We start from the raw sequence: 13036 nt of genomic DNA on the forward strand, positions 1-13036 counted from the left end.
GTGCAGTCCAGACCATGGCACCAATAGGCAAGTGACTGCACAGAAGAGAACAAAGTGTAGAAATGCAGTTGTTACTGGAGATTTTATAATTCGAAGGAAAGACAGACATTTGTGTCATTGTGACTCTCGCATGGTGTGTTGTCTCCTTGGTGCCAGGGTAAACGACATCACAGAGAGGGGGCAGAATATTCTGCAGGGGTAAGAGTGTAAGCCAGAAGTTGTGGTACACACCAGCACCAATGACACAAAGAGGGCAGGTTTTGAGGTCCTACCGTCAGATTTTCAGGAGCTGGGGAGGAAGTTTAAAAGTAGGACCTCAAAAGGTCGTAGTCTCTAGATTACTCCCAGTGTCACATTCTAGAGAGAGTAGTGATGGGGAGGAACAATGCTTTGCTTGAGGGATAGTGCAGGAGGGTGGGCTTCAGATTTTTGGGCCTTTGGGACCAGTTTTGGGGCAGGAGGCACCTATTCATAAGAGACGAGCTGCACCTCAACAGGACTGGCACCAATAAGAGGTTCACAAGTGTGGTTGGGGAGGGTTTAAACTAAAGTGGCAAGTGGATAGATGCCAGCAAATGGAAATAGAAGAGGGGAATGAGGTGCATAAAGGAATGAGAGTAATTGACAGTACTAGAGAAGGAAATAGTACTGTCTCAGATAAGAGCAGACTGTTCCAACCAGGTGAGAAAGGGATCTAGGGGTTCCCCCTCAGCCTTTTCCTGGTTTGAATGTAACAGGGCTTAATTTTTAAAACACCATGTTTTTTAACTTCCCCTCAGTGAATCCTTGTTCACTGCTCTCCAATTGTAATGGCAAAGAAATCAAACGGACAGGTTTTCTTAGATTTAAACAAGAAAGGTACAAGTTTAATAACCTTATAACTAATTCGGTTAAAACTTCTAAAAATGCATGACACGACCATGCTAGCATGCGTACGCGATAAACGCACATGCAGAGACAGAAAAGGAGAAAAAAATCAAGGGAAAAGGTTTGAAGTAATAGCTGGACTTCATTTACTGTCTTTTGAGTTTGATGTAAAGTCTTTGATTGCAGTTCAATCATTGGGGCCCAGTACACACTTTCAAACTTGTTTGGATGGTTTTCTTTCTTCTTGAAATCCAGTTGCAGTTTCTTCTTTCCATGAGGGAGGGGGAGAGATGCTCTTCCTTCAAGTTCAGTTGCAGTCTGACCTCAAACTGTTCTGTGAACACAATTCAAACCATACTGGGGCCAGCAGGCCAGTCATGTGACTACCTTTTATTTTCAGGACAACCAGCCTGGCGAAGTTTTGTGGATACTTTCAATCTTAGTAGACATCCTCAGTAGGGGGCTGGAATGCTGACTTTTACACATTCAATATCTGGTGATCAAAATCCATTTGGTTAATTGAATCATAGAGGAGTTCCATTGTCTTCTCCAGGCAATGGTCTCTTAGAATGCAAATGTTTCCAGCCACTGTCCTGTTAGAATGCAGGTGTAGCCATGTTTTCAGTCCAGTAAGAGTTTAAAAATTCATGTTCCATATGATGAAATTAACATGGCTCATTCTTGGTAGGTGTGGTTTTCATCACACCTCCACATCCAGCAGAATGAAATGCGATTTTACAACAGCACTTCATTAAAAGGAGAATAGAGGGAAGAGTAAGTACAGGAAAACACACATGCACTTCTCTCATTCATTCGGAAATCCTAAAAATTGTTACCGCCTGTCTTTCCTTTGTAGCAGTGCTGCTTTAAACTGCCCCTTTTCCCTTAAGGTGGGTCTAACTGCATGTTGCCCCAAAGCAGTTTGAAGTTTCTTCACTTTTGGCCTGCAATGGTTTGGGAACGGGTGCCCCAGTAAACATGTGATTTCTGGGGAGATTTGCAGTTTGCACATGTCTATGACTGTCTAGGGTGCCTTCGTTCCTATTGAGGTCTGCAGGGGGAGGGCTAGGTTTAATTAGCCCTAGGTTGGAGTTCTGCTCATGAGAGTCATTAGTGGGTGGATGCATTCTGAACCCTCTCTCAGTGCTTTGATGAGTCACGCAAGGGCTTTTCTCCTTCGAAGTGACTCCTGACAACACAGCGGCCCGCTGACGTCAGTGTGCCAAGCTGTGCACATGCGCAGCTAAATCTTGCCAGGACTTAGTAGCACATGCGCAGGATGACATCATCCCGCAGCGCCGACATCATCGCATATCCGCGTGTGGTCCATCATTGCGCATATGCGACAAAGAGTCATCCGGTATCCAGCACCCCCCATTCGGCTGGAGGATGTGGCTCAAAGAGAAACTTTGAGGCTGCAGCTCTCCCCCCACCTCGGCAACAATCGGGCGAGCGAGGCGCAGAGCGCGAGGGCGAGCGAGGCGGAGAGCGCGAGGGCGAGCGAGGCGGAGAGCGCGAGGGCGAGCGAGGCGGAGAGCGCGAGGGCGAGCGAGGCGGAGAGCGCGAGGGCGAGCGAGGCGGAGAGCGCGAGGGCGAGCGAGGCGGAGAGCGCGAGGGCGAGCGAGGCGGAGAGCGCGAGGGCGAGCGAGGCGGAGAGCGCGAGGGCGAGCGAGGCGGAGAGCGCGAGGGCGAGCGAGGCGGAGAGCGCGAGGGCGAGCGAGGCGGAGAGCGCGAGGGCGAGCGAGGCGGAGAGCGCGAGGGCGAGCGAGGCGGAGAGACATTTTGGCAGAAGCAATAGGGAGAGGCAATACTGACTGAAGGACACAATTTTAAAACATGTGCAGGGACAGAGGGACCTGGGGGTCTATGTGCATGGATCTTTGAAGCTAGCAGGACATATTGAGATAGCAGTTAGCAAAGCATATGGGATTTTGGGCTTCCTAAATAGAAGTGTTGAGTACAAAAGCAAGGAAGTTATGCTAAACATTTCTAAAGCTCTGCTTAGGCCACAACTGGCATCCAGTTCTTGTCACCACACTTTAGGAAGGATGTGAGGGCCTTTGAGAGGATGCAAAGGATATTTACCAGCATGGTCCCAGGTATGACCAATTTTAGCTACAAGTTAGAACATAGAACAGTACAGGCCCTTCGGCTCACGATGTTGTGCCGAACCTTTAACCTACTCTAAGATCAAACTAACCACCTACCCTTCATTCTACTGTCATCCATGTACCTATCCAAGAGTCGCTTAAATGCCCCTAATGTATCTGCTTCTACCACCACTGGCAGCGCATTCCAGGCACCCACCACTCTGTGTAAAGAACCTATCTCTGACATCTCCCCGAAACCTTCCTCCAATCACCTTAAAATTATGCCCCCTGGTGATAGCCCTTTCCACCCTGGGAATAAGTCTCCGACTATCCACTCTTATCTATGCCTCTCATCAACTTGCTGGGTTGGAGAAGCTAGGGTTGCTCTCCTTATAGCAAAGGAGATTTGACAGAGGTGTACAAGATGACAAGTTCAAACAAGGTGAACAAAGAAAAGCTATTCCCATTAGCTGATGGTACAAGGACGAGTGGACAAAGATTGAAGGTTTTGGGCAAGACATGCAGAGGGGACGTTAGGAAGAGCTTTTTTATGTAGCGTGTGGTAATAACCTAAAACTCGCTGCCTAAGAGGGTAGTGGAATGGAGACGATGAATGATTTCAAAAGGAAACTGGATGGGCACTTGAAGGAAATAAATGCAGGCTACGGGGTTGGAGCAGGTGAATGTGACTGGGTGGATTGCTCTACTGAATGCCAGCATGGACTTGATGGGCTAAATGGTCTCTGCTCCCTGTGTGCAACGTCATGAGAGATTGGCGAGTATCCTTTAAAAGTCTATTACTGCGCACACATCCAATCTACGAAATTTACTTACTGCCATCATGCTTTTCATCACATTTATGTATCAATTTTTCTTACATCCTTGTTTATAATACTAACCAGTCATGCAAACACTTCACTGCAAAATCTGACCACAGTGGTCCTGTATTATCTTTTCCATAGAAATTGATTAAAATAGTTTCTGAAAGATTTTTAGTCCTTTTTTTGGTTTATGTTCAAAAGTTTAAATAAAATTTAAAAAAAATTAACAGCAAAGAGCCAACTGACAACCTTGTAGCTTTTGCTTTGTGTACTATTAACTTCAGCACTTATTTTAAAGAGAGGCAATGTCTTTCCTAATTTGAGTTCACTTTTCAAAAATAGGTAGCATTTTGAAGTCAATAGGCTCTAATTATCACCTACAATATACTAAGTTAGAAAAAAATAGAAAAATTATCATGTAATATTGTAGACGTAACGTATTTCCTCATCAAGGAATTTTTCAAATAAATAGAATGAAGTTAATTTTGAAAGCTTTGATTTTTGTGTATATTGTGTACTGTGACAGCAATGAGAGGGGGAATGAAAGACAATTTATCTTCCACCTCTCATGACCTCAAGCTCACAAAACACTTTACCTTTGAAGTGTAGGCACTGTTATAACGCAGGAAACATGGCAGCTATTTTAAACACAGATGGTCCCACGAACAGCAATGAGTTAATAAACAGATATTTATAGTGGGGTGGGTTGAAGGATAAATATTGGCCAGGTAACCAGGAAAGCTCTATAGTGTTAGGAGATCTTTTGCACCCATCCAAGAGGGTACATGGGCCTTGGCTTAACATCTCATCCGAAACACAACAGGTAGGACTTGACAGCACTCTCTCACTACTTCAGTAGCGTCAGCCTTCATTCTAACTTCCCCTTTTACAGTGACGTCAGATCAAAGGGCCCCAAGCCAGTTCTGCCAAACTCCAGGTCCATTTCTCCAGTGCAATCAAATCACAGCACTGTCCCCAAATGCATTTAAATCGATTTAGTCACTGTAAGGTAGGGACCCTTTTTATGCACTATATGACATAACTAGTCCAACCATTATTAACAGCAGATAAAAACAAGAAATGCTGGAATCACTCAGCAGGTCTGGCAGCATCTGTGGAAAGAGAAGTAGAGTTAACGTTTCGGGTCAGTGACCCTTCTTTGACCCGAAACGTTAACTCTGCTTCTCTTTACACAGATGCTGCCAGAGCTGCTGAGTGATTCCAGCATTTCTTGTTTTTATTTCAGATTTCCAGCATCCGCAGTATTTTGCTTTTATTAACAGCAGATTCCCTGGTTCACTGAGAAATACCACAGGAGATACAAAAGATTTTAACAACTGCAAATTTTTGTTTACAACTGCTCATTTCCGATGGTTTTGCCTTTTTCACAGGTTTGTCAAATTTTTATCAATATTATTTCTTACATCCTAATTCATAATGGAAACTACGAAGTAAACTTGCCAAAGCTAATTTCTTAATCTCCCACCAAATGTGGCCCTGTAGCAACTCAGTTTGCTGTATCCCAGTTCCTCAGCCTTTATTGCTAATATATGTCTTTGCTCCAACCAACTCTCTGCTTCCCAAATTGCTGTCGGTTTTGCTAGTTAACAAAAAGCTACTCGGTATTAGAAATGTTGCAGCATTTAATTTCTAATAAAATTCAAACAACCCCGTCAGGCTCCATTTATGGAAGAACTCATTATAAATGTGTTGACATAAAATTTTTTTTTCTTTCGTGGGGCGTGGACGTCACTGGCGAGGCCAGCATTTATTGTCCGTCCCCAATTGCCCTTGAAAAGGTGGTGGGCTGCCTTCTTGAACTGCTGCAGTCCTTGGGGTGCAAGTACACCCACAGGGCGGTTTGGAAGGGAGCTCCAGGATTATGACCCAGCGACAGTGGATGAACGGAGATACAGTTCCAAGTCAGGATGGTGTGGGGCTTGGAAGGGAACTTGCAGGTGGTGGTGTTCCCATGCATCTGCTGCCCTTGTCCTTCTAGGTTGCGGGTTTGGAAGATGCTGACAAAGGAGCTTTGGCGAGTTGCTGCAATGCATCTTGTAGACGATGCACAATGGCAGCAATGTGTACCCGTGGTGGAGGAAGTGAATGTTGAAGGTGGGGGATGGGGTGCCAATCAACAGGCTGCTTTGTCCTGAATGGTGTCGAGCTTCTTGAATGTTGTTGGAACTGCACACATTCAGGCAAGTAGAGAGAGTATTCCATCACAATTCTGACTTACGCCTTGTAGATGGCGGACAGGCTTTGGGGAGACAGGAGGCGAGTTACACGCCACAGAATTTCCAGCCTCTGACCTGCTCTTGTAGCCACAGCATTTATGTGGCTGGTCCAGTTCAGTTTCTGGTCAATGGTAACCCCCAGGATGTTGATAATGGGGGATTCAGTGATGGTAATGCCATTGAACATCCTGGGGAGATGGTTAGATTCTCTCTTGTTTGAGACAGTCATTGCCTAGCACTTGTGTGGTGCGATTGTTACTTGCCACTTATCAGCCCAAGCCTGGATGTTGTCCAAGTCTTGCTGCATATGGATGCGGACTGCTTCAGTATCTGAGGAGTTGTGAATGGTACTGAACACTATGCAATCATCAGCAAACATCCCCACTTCTGACCTTATGATGGAGGGAAGGTCATTGATGAAACAGCTGAAGATGGCTGGGCCTCGGATACAAGGATTGCAGAAGAGGTCGCGGTGTGGGTCGCATGGTGCAAGGGATTTTCAGTGTTAAATGTCACATAACATTAGCTGCTAAATAGGTGCCAAGCCATTGCTGCATATTATGCCACCGTTATCCTGGGTCAGAAAAGAGATGATTTCTTGTAGGTGGCTGGGATTGATTTTAGATGCATAATTTATATGTAACTATATTTCTCCAGCAAAATGCAGTTAATCAATTTGTAAGAAATAACTATCTCCAACTCACTGCATTTTGCTGAAGAAATCATAATGCTTTTATTAGAAGTTGCTGCAGATTCAGTCTAATTCGGTGTGAATCCAATGAGAAAGGGGCAAGCAGGGAGAAGTTGTTGAGAGTCATGTCGCATTGCAAGCAAGTGCGAGGGGAAAATTGCCTTATATGGGGCCTGGGAGCGAGTGGAAGCAGTTGGCCCTTCACCATTAAGCAGCTCCACCAGTGACCCACTCATGAACCCTCTATGAACTGCAACTTCACACGACTTACAGAATCACAGAATAATACAGTGCAGAAGAGGCCCTTTGGCCCATCGAGTCTGCACCGATGCATTAGAACACCTGACCGGTCTACCTAATCCCATTTGCCAGCACTTGGCCCATAGCCTTGAATGTTATGACGTGCCAAGTGCTCATCCAGGTACTTTTTAAAGGATGTGAGGCAACCTGCCTCCACTAGCCTCCCAGGCAGGGCATTCCAGACCTTCACCACCCTCTGGGTAAATAAGTTCTTCCTCAAATCCCCCTTGAACCTCCCGCCCCTTACCTTAAACTTGTGACCCCTCGTAACTGACCTTTCAACTAAGGGGAACAGCTGCTCCCTATCCACCCTGTCCATGCCCCTCATAATCTTGTACACCTCGATCAGGTCACCCCTCAGTCTTCTCTGCTCCAGCGAAAACAACCCAAGCCTATCCAACCTCTCTTCATAGCTTAAATGTTCCATCCTAGGCAACATCCTGGTGAATCGCCTCTGCACCCCCTCCAATGCAATCACATCCTTCCTATAATGTGGCGACCAGAACAGCACACAGTACTCGAGCTGTGGCCTTACCAAACTTCTGTACAACTCCAACATGACCTGCCTGCTTTTGTAATCTATGCCTCGATTGATAAAGGCAAGTGACCCATATGCCTTTTTCACCACCCTATTAACCTGCCCTTCTGCCTTCAGAGATCTATGGACAAACACGCCAAGGTCCCTTTGTTCCTCGGAACTTCCCAGTGTCAGGCCATTCATTGAATACTTCCGTGTCCCATTACTCCTTCCAAAGTGTATCACCTCATACTTTTCAACGTTAAATTCCATCTGCCACTTTTCTGCCCATTTGACCATCCCATCTATATCTTCCTGTAACCTAAGACACTCCACCTCACTGTTAACCACTCGGCCAATCTTTGTGTCATCGGCGAACTTAAAGATCCTACCCCCCACATAGTCCTCTATGTCATTTATATAAATGACAAACAATAGGAGACCCAGCACAGATCCCTGTGGTACGCCACTGGACACTGGCTTCCAGTCACAAACAGCCGTCTGTCATCACTCTGTCTCCTACAGCTAAGCCAATTTTGAATCCACCTCATCATGTTACCTTGTATCCCATGTGCATTTGCTTTCTTGATAAGTCTCCCATGTGGGACTGGCTTTCGTAGCAGAGTCACAGCAAAATCATGAACCAACACATAACCAACTGTTTCTACTTGCTCCCAGGCTCCATATAAGGCAATTTCCCACACCCACTAGCTTGTAATGCTACACACTTAGAACAACTTCTCCCCGTTTGCCCCTTTCTCATTGGATTCACACCGATTTCGAAGGTTGTCCTCCATCACTCAGCCAAGAATGGTTCGTGAAACCTGTGCTCATGTAGCTCATTATTCCCCAGAGTCCCAAACACCCTCCTAAGCCTGCACCACTACAATGACATCAGGCCTTCCCTGTGCCGAATGAACATCTCAGGTGCTTCCTCTGCTTCATTCAGCTGTGAACTATCAAATTTCCAGTCATTTTCCCACCTCTCACAGATTAACACTGAGTACAGTCCCCAAGAAGCATTTTAGCAACCTTTCACTAAAAAGCCTTCCCTTCCCCTGCTCTGGTTAATGAACCCCCTGCCCTTCTCCAATCACTTCCTCCCTGTTCCCGTCCCCTGACCTCATTCCTGCACCCTTATCCCATATTGCTATCCACATATCCCTATACAGGTGAAATTAACCAACACACTCTCACCTTGCTTGCCCTGAATATTCCATTCGATTTTGACTTCCCTCAAGCATTTGCACAGGAAAATCAAATGTTAGTTGCGATCTTTTAAAAAAAAAATGATCTAAGCATCTTAAGTCATCAGCTGCTATTAAGTGATGGTTACAGATTCACTCACTTGTGACAATATGTTTATTTTACCAAGTACTCACCATGTTTGTTTTGTGACGTTAAAAGCACAGATTCTCCATTTAGAAATCCATCTCCAGCACCATCCATAATGTTGTCTGAGTTAGAAGCTCCCATGCCAATTTGAAAAGCTCGTTTCTGTACTCCCTCATCTACGCCTTCAAATTTCTGATCTTGAAGAGATGTTACATTGCAAATCATTAAGTCTAAATCCATTCCCCCAGAACGTTGTGTTGGTGGTTCATTTATGACTGGCTTTGAACTGGCATCTAATGTTGTGACACAGGTTATCTGTATCTCAGAATCTGGTTCAGTACTTATACCATGATTTAATGCTGCTCCTCCATTTGTTGACAAAATATTACCTCTCCTGGGATCCGAAAGCATTGTTGGTTGTAAAGGGAGGCATTCATTCAAGTCAACTTCCTTTATTCCTGTTCTGCATTCCCAATTTAAATTGTTATTCTCCAAATTTGGAGTACAAAATAAACCCGGATTATCTACATACTGCACTACAAGATTATGAAAACCAACTTTCTGGCCGTCCAAGTCAGATGATGAAAAATCCATTTCAGTTGGTTCACCAAATCCATTCCTTTCAGCGCATCTTCCAGATGTGGCAATGCTGGCAGCTTTTCCTGGCTCAGGGTTTCCTTCTTCCTCATCATCAATTACGATGGGCTCCACTGGAGACATAAAATCTTTTCCTATTGGTGGCAACGATATATTCATTTCACTTCCTATGGATTCTGAATTTTGAAACACTGCAAGCGAGGCACCGGTTTTATTTACTCGTGTGGTGGCAGGACAATTTGCAGAAAATGAAGGTTCAACAAAAACAACATCATCGTCGTCTTCCTCATTCTGGGAACAGGTTATACTGCCTTCTACAGGTTTCCACCGGGAGTTATCAGAATTAGTTTTGAGAAGATTGCTCAAACTTTGAGAGCCATCAAAGGCCGCAGCTGCATTGGAAATTGCAGTTGACATATTAAGATTACCATGTACTCCTCCTCCAATTCCAAAGTATTTTTGTTGATCAGTGTAATGGTTTTCTGGTGCTGAACTCATATCTACAGCTCCTTCATTATTCCCAACATTCATGTCTCAAGTACCAGCTGCATTAAAAAAGAAAGAATGTTAGGTTATTTCTATACTATTAAGAATTACTTGTATGTAGTTTTATCTCAAAAGATTCAAGGTTAAGACATTTCTTGATTTGCCAACTAACTTATTGATTGGACTCAATGTACCCACGTCTACCTAGCTTGTGCAAGTGAAATTTTGTTCATGAATGATGGAAGCTTCTTTTCTCTGACAACTTGGACAATGGAAATACAATGTTAATGTATCTGTAGATCAAAAAATTATGGAACATTAGAGAATGTATTTTTTCCATACGAAGAAATATTTTCTGAGCGCTAAACAGCTTGCACATTTAAAATTACATTCCAAGAATCCAAGGTGCTCAACATTGTGTTTTTTAAAAAACCAAGAATAGCAGAAAATAGACTGCAGAATTTTGATGGGATATTCATGAATAGAGGCAGTGAACAGAAATAGAAATCAGTTAATCGGGGGCTGGGGGAGGAAGGGCCTGGCGGATTGTTACATTTCTGGTCAAGACAAACCAATATCAGTTGTTAATCTGTTAATTGTGTGTCAATTGTTTAATTATATGCAGGTGGAGGGAGGATGTTAATTGGGGGTCTTACTTGAGCACTTATAAGTCGACACTTACTGAGATTGGTGGAGGTTTTTGATTGAGAAGCGACATATTTGTAATCCTTTTACAATGTACAATAAATGTGAAACTGAGTAAAGATAGGCTCCAGCATTACCCTTCCACAACAAGCTTTCTGGAATTTAACATGGTAGCATAGGATGGTTGCCTAAAGCTGATGGTTGGAAACTAGGAATTTTTTTTTTTAAAACACAGACAACTAAAATCTCATTGGTTATTGTGGAAAATATAGCAGAAAACAAGTGTAAATTGGCAGGGTATGACTACCCACTAATGTTCTGAGTCTGAACCATATCAACAGTGGAAGAATGAAGTGGATATGTGGGCACGGGTTACATCCCGACCAAAGAGGAAATAAGGTACGGCCTTGGCATAGTCATTTCCTACCAGAAGTGAAGTGTTTTGTGAAATGCATGTTCGTCAGTTGGATATTGGTGGAGGTTTGGGTCTTCTATTAGAATTCTTGGATGAAATTTACAAGAAAGATAACCTATTGAATGTGTATGAGGCACAGTCAGACTTCGATAGATTTCGGAAAACAGATAGTTATTCAATGGAAGAATATATCATGGATTTTAACTGACTGTATAGAAGATTAAGGAATTTCAATTTGGAGATCCATGGTTCAGCGCTATCATTTAAATTGTTACATTGTGCTCAGATGTTGCATATAGACAGGCTCTTGGTTCCAACTGGGGTTTGGTTCTTGGAAAAAGATTCCCTGTTAGATCAGATGCCTGCTGCATTAAAACAAATTCCTGGGGTGACAGTCATTTCCTGCATCCCTGGTAGAACAAACAGGGCATTCTGCAAAGACAAAGAATGGAGGACTCAATTTTATTGGATTTTTGAAATGGCCCAGACACTGAATGCAGACATAAGTACAATGGAACAGTTAAAGATTGGAGGAATGAGGATGAAAGCACCTTTAGCAGGTCTCACTATTACAGTGGAAGACAGAATTGGAACAGCAATCAAAGGTGAATAAATCCCAGGAATGCCCCAGTTAATAGATGCTTCAAGTGTGACTCAAAGTATCATTATGCAATGAACTACCCAAAGCAGAGAGGCAGAGTCCTTGAAATGACAGAGAATTCTGAGGCAGAAGAGGAAGATAATGAATCTGAATGAATTGTACTAATCACAAAGAGTTTTAGTCGTGTGATGAATGTGTTTGTTGATGATTCATTTAACTGTGCGGTATACCACCCATTTATACAAACCTACAGTAATCCCTTATTCCCTACCACCTACCTACACTAGGGGCAATTTACAACAGCCAATTTACCTATCGCCTGCAAGTCTTTGGCTGTGGGAGGAAACCGGAGCACCTGGCGAAATCCCACGCGGTCACAGGGAGAACTTGCAAACTCCGCACAGGCAGTATCCAGAATCAAACCCTGGAGATGTGAGGCTGCGGTGTTAACCACTGCACCGCCCTGAGGAGTATAAAAGTACAACCAGCCTTGGGTTTGGTGATAACATATACTCACTGAAGAATGTAGTAATGCCATGTAAAATAGCTGGAATAAGCCACTTTATCAGTACTGGTGTAGTCTCTAGTGAGGAAGCTTTACTGTTGAGTAAACTGTCAATGTAAAAGGAACAAATGAAACTTGATATGGAACATCAGACAATTGTTTTTGGAAAGTCAATGATTTGTAGTTGACCCTGTCAGGGCATTACTGTAACACCTTAACAAAACCTGATGTTCCTAGTCAGAGTGTTAGAGAACTATTAATGGCACCAGGTGTTAAGAATCAGAGATAAAAAGCAAATGGTCTTAAAAGTACAAGACAATTTGCTCACCTTTGTCAGAGATTAAAAATCCTGCTAAAGGATGCAGGTGTGACTGATGAAGAGTTTATGAGGATAACAGAACAGATTGGTGAAAAGTGTGAAATCAGTAAGAAGTATTGGAGGACACCATCACGTCCTATTCTCAGCCTTCCATTGGCACATGACTAACGAGGTAGTTGCCATGGATTTAAAGGTATGGGACAAAGACAAGAATATTTTCATTCCGTATTTTTCGATCTAGCAACTAGATTTAGTCCTTCCACAATAATAAATAGCAAGAACAAAAAAGTTATTATAGATAAAATTATGGAGAAATGGACAAGTTAAATTTCTGACTGATAATGGAGGGGAATTTGCCAATGAAGAATTCAGAGACATGTGTGAAAACATGAATATTATGGTTATGAATACTGCAGCAAAAAGTCCTTTCAGCAATGGGCTCTGTGAAAGGAATCACGCAATAATTGATGACATGTTGCATAGGTCCGAGCTGACCTACCAAACTACAAGTGGTCAATTGCCTTGGCATGAGCGGTTCATGCAAAGAATTCACTTCAGATAGTCCCCATCATTTGGTCTGTGGGTGGAATCCCAAACTGCCTTCTGTAAT

General features: G+C 43.5%; 1 protein-coding gene across 5 annotated transcripts in view; it reads right to left on the bottom strand.

Annotated features, from left to right (window-relative positions):
- The window catches only part of zmym2 (zinc finger, MYM-type 2), a 177608-nt gene that overhangs the window by 126008 nt on the left and 38564 nt on the right, over positions 1-13036 (bottom strand). For all 5 annotated transcript variants that reach the window (XM_068033682.1, XM_068033687.1, XM_068033685.1 and 2 more), the window contains exon 3: positions 8906-10000. In XM_068033682.1, coding sequence (XP_067889783.1) covers positions 8906-9986 — 1081 coding nt within the window. In that variant the 5' untranslated portion in view covers positions 9987-10000. The remainder of the gene's footprint in view (positions 1-8905; positions 10001-13036) is intronic.

This window comes from Heterodontus francisci, chromosome 6, assembly GCF_036365525.1.
Source record: "Heterodontus francisci isolate sHetFra1 chromosome 6, sHetFra1.hap1, whole genome shotgun sequence".
In the NCBI taxonomy this organism is placed as follows: Eukaryota; Metazoa; Chordata; class Chondrichthyes; order Heterodontiformes; family Heterodontidae; genus Heterodontus; species Heterodontus francisci.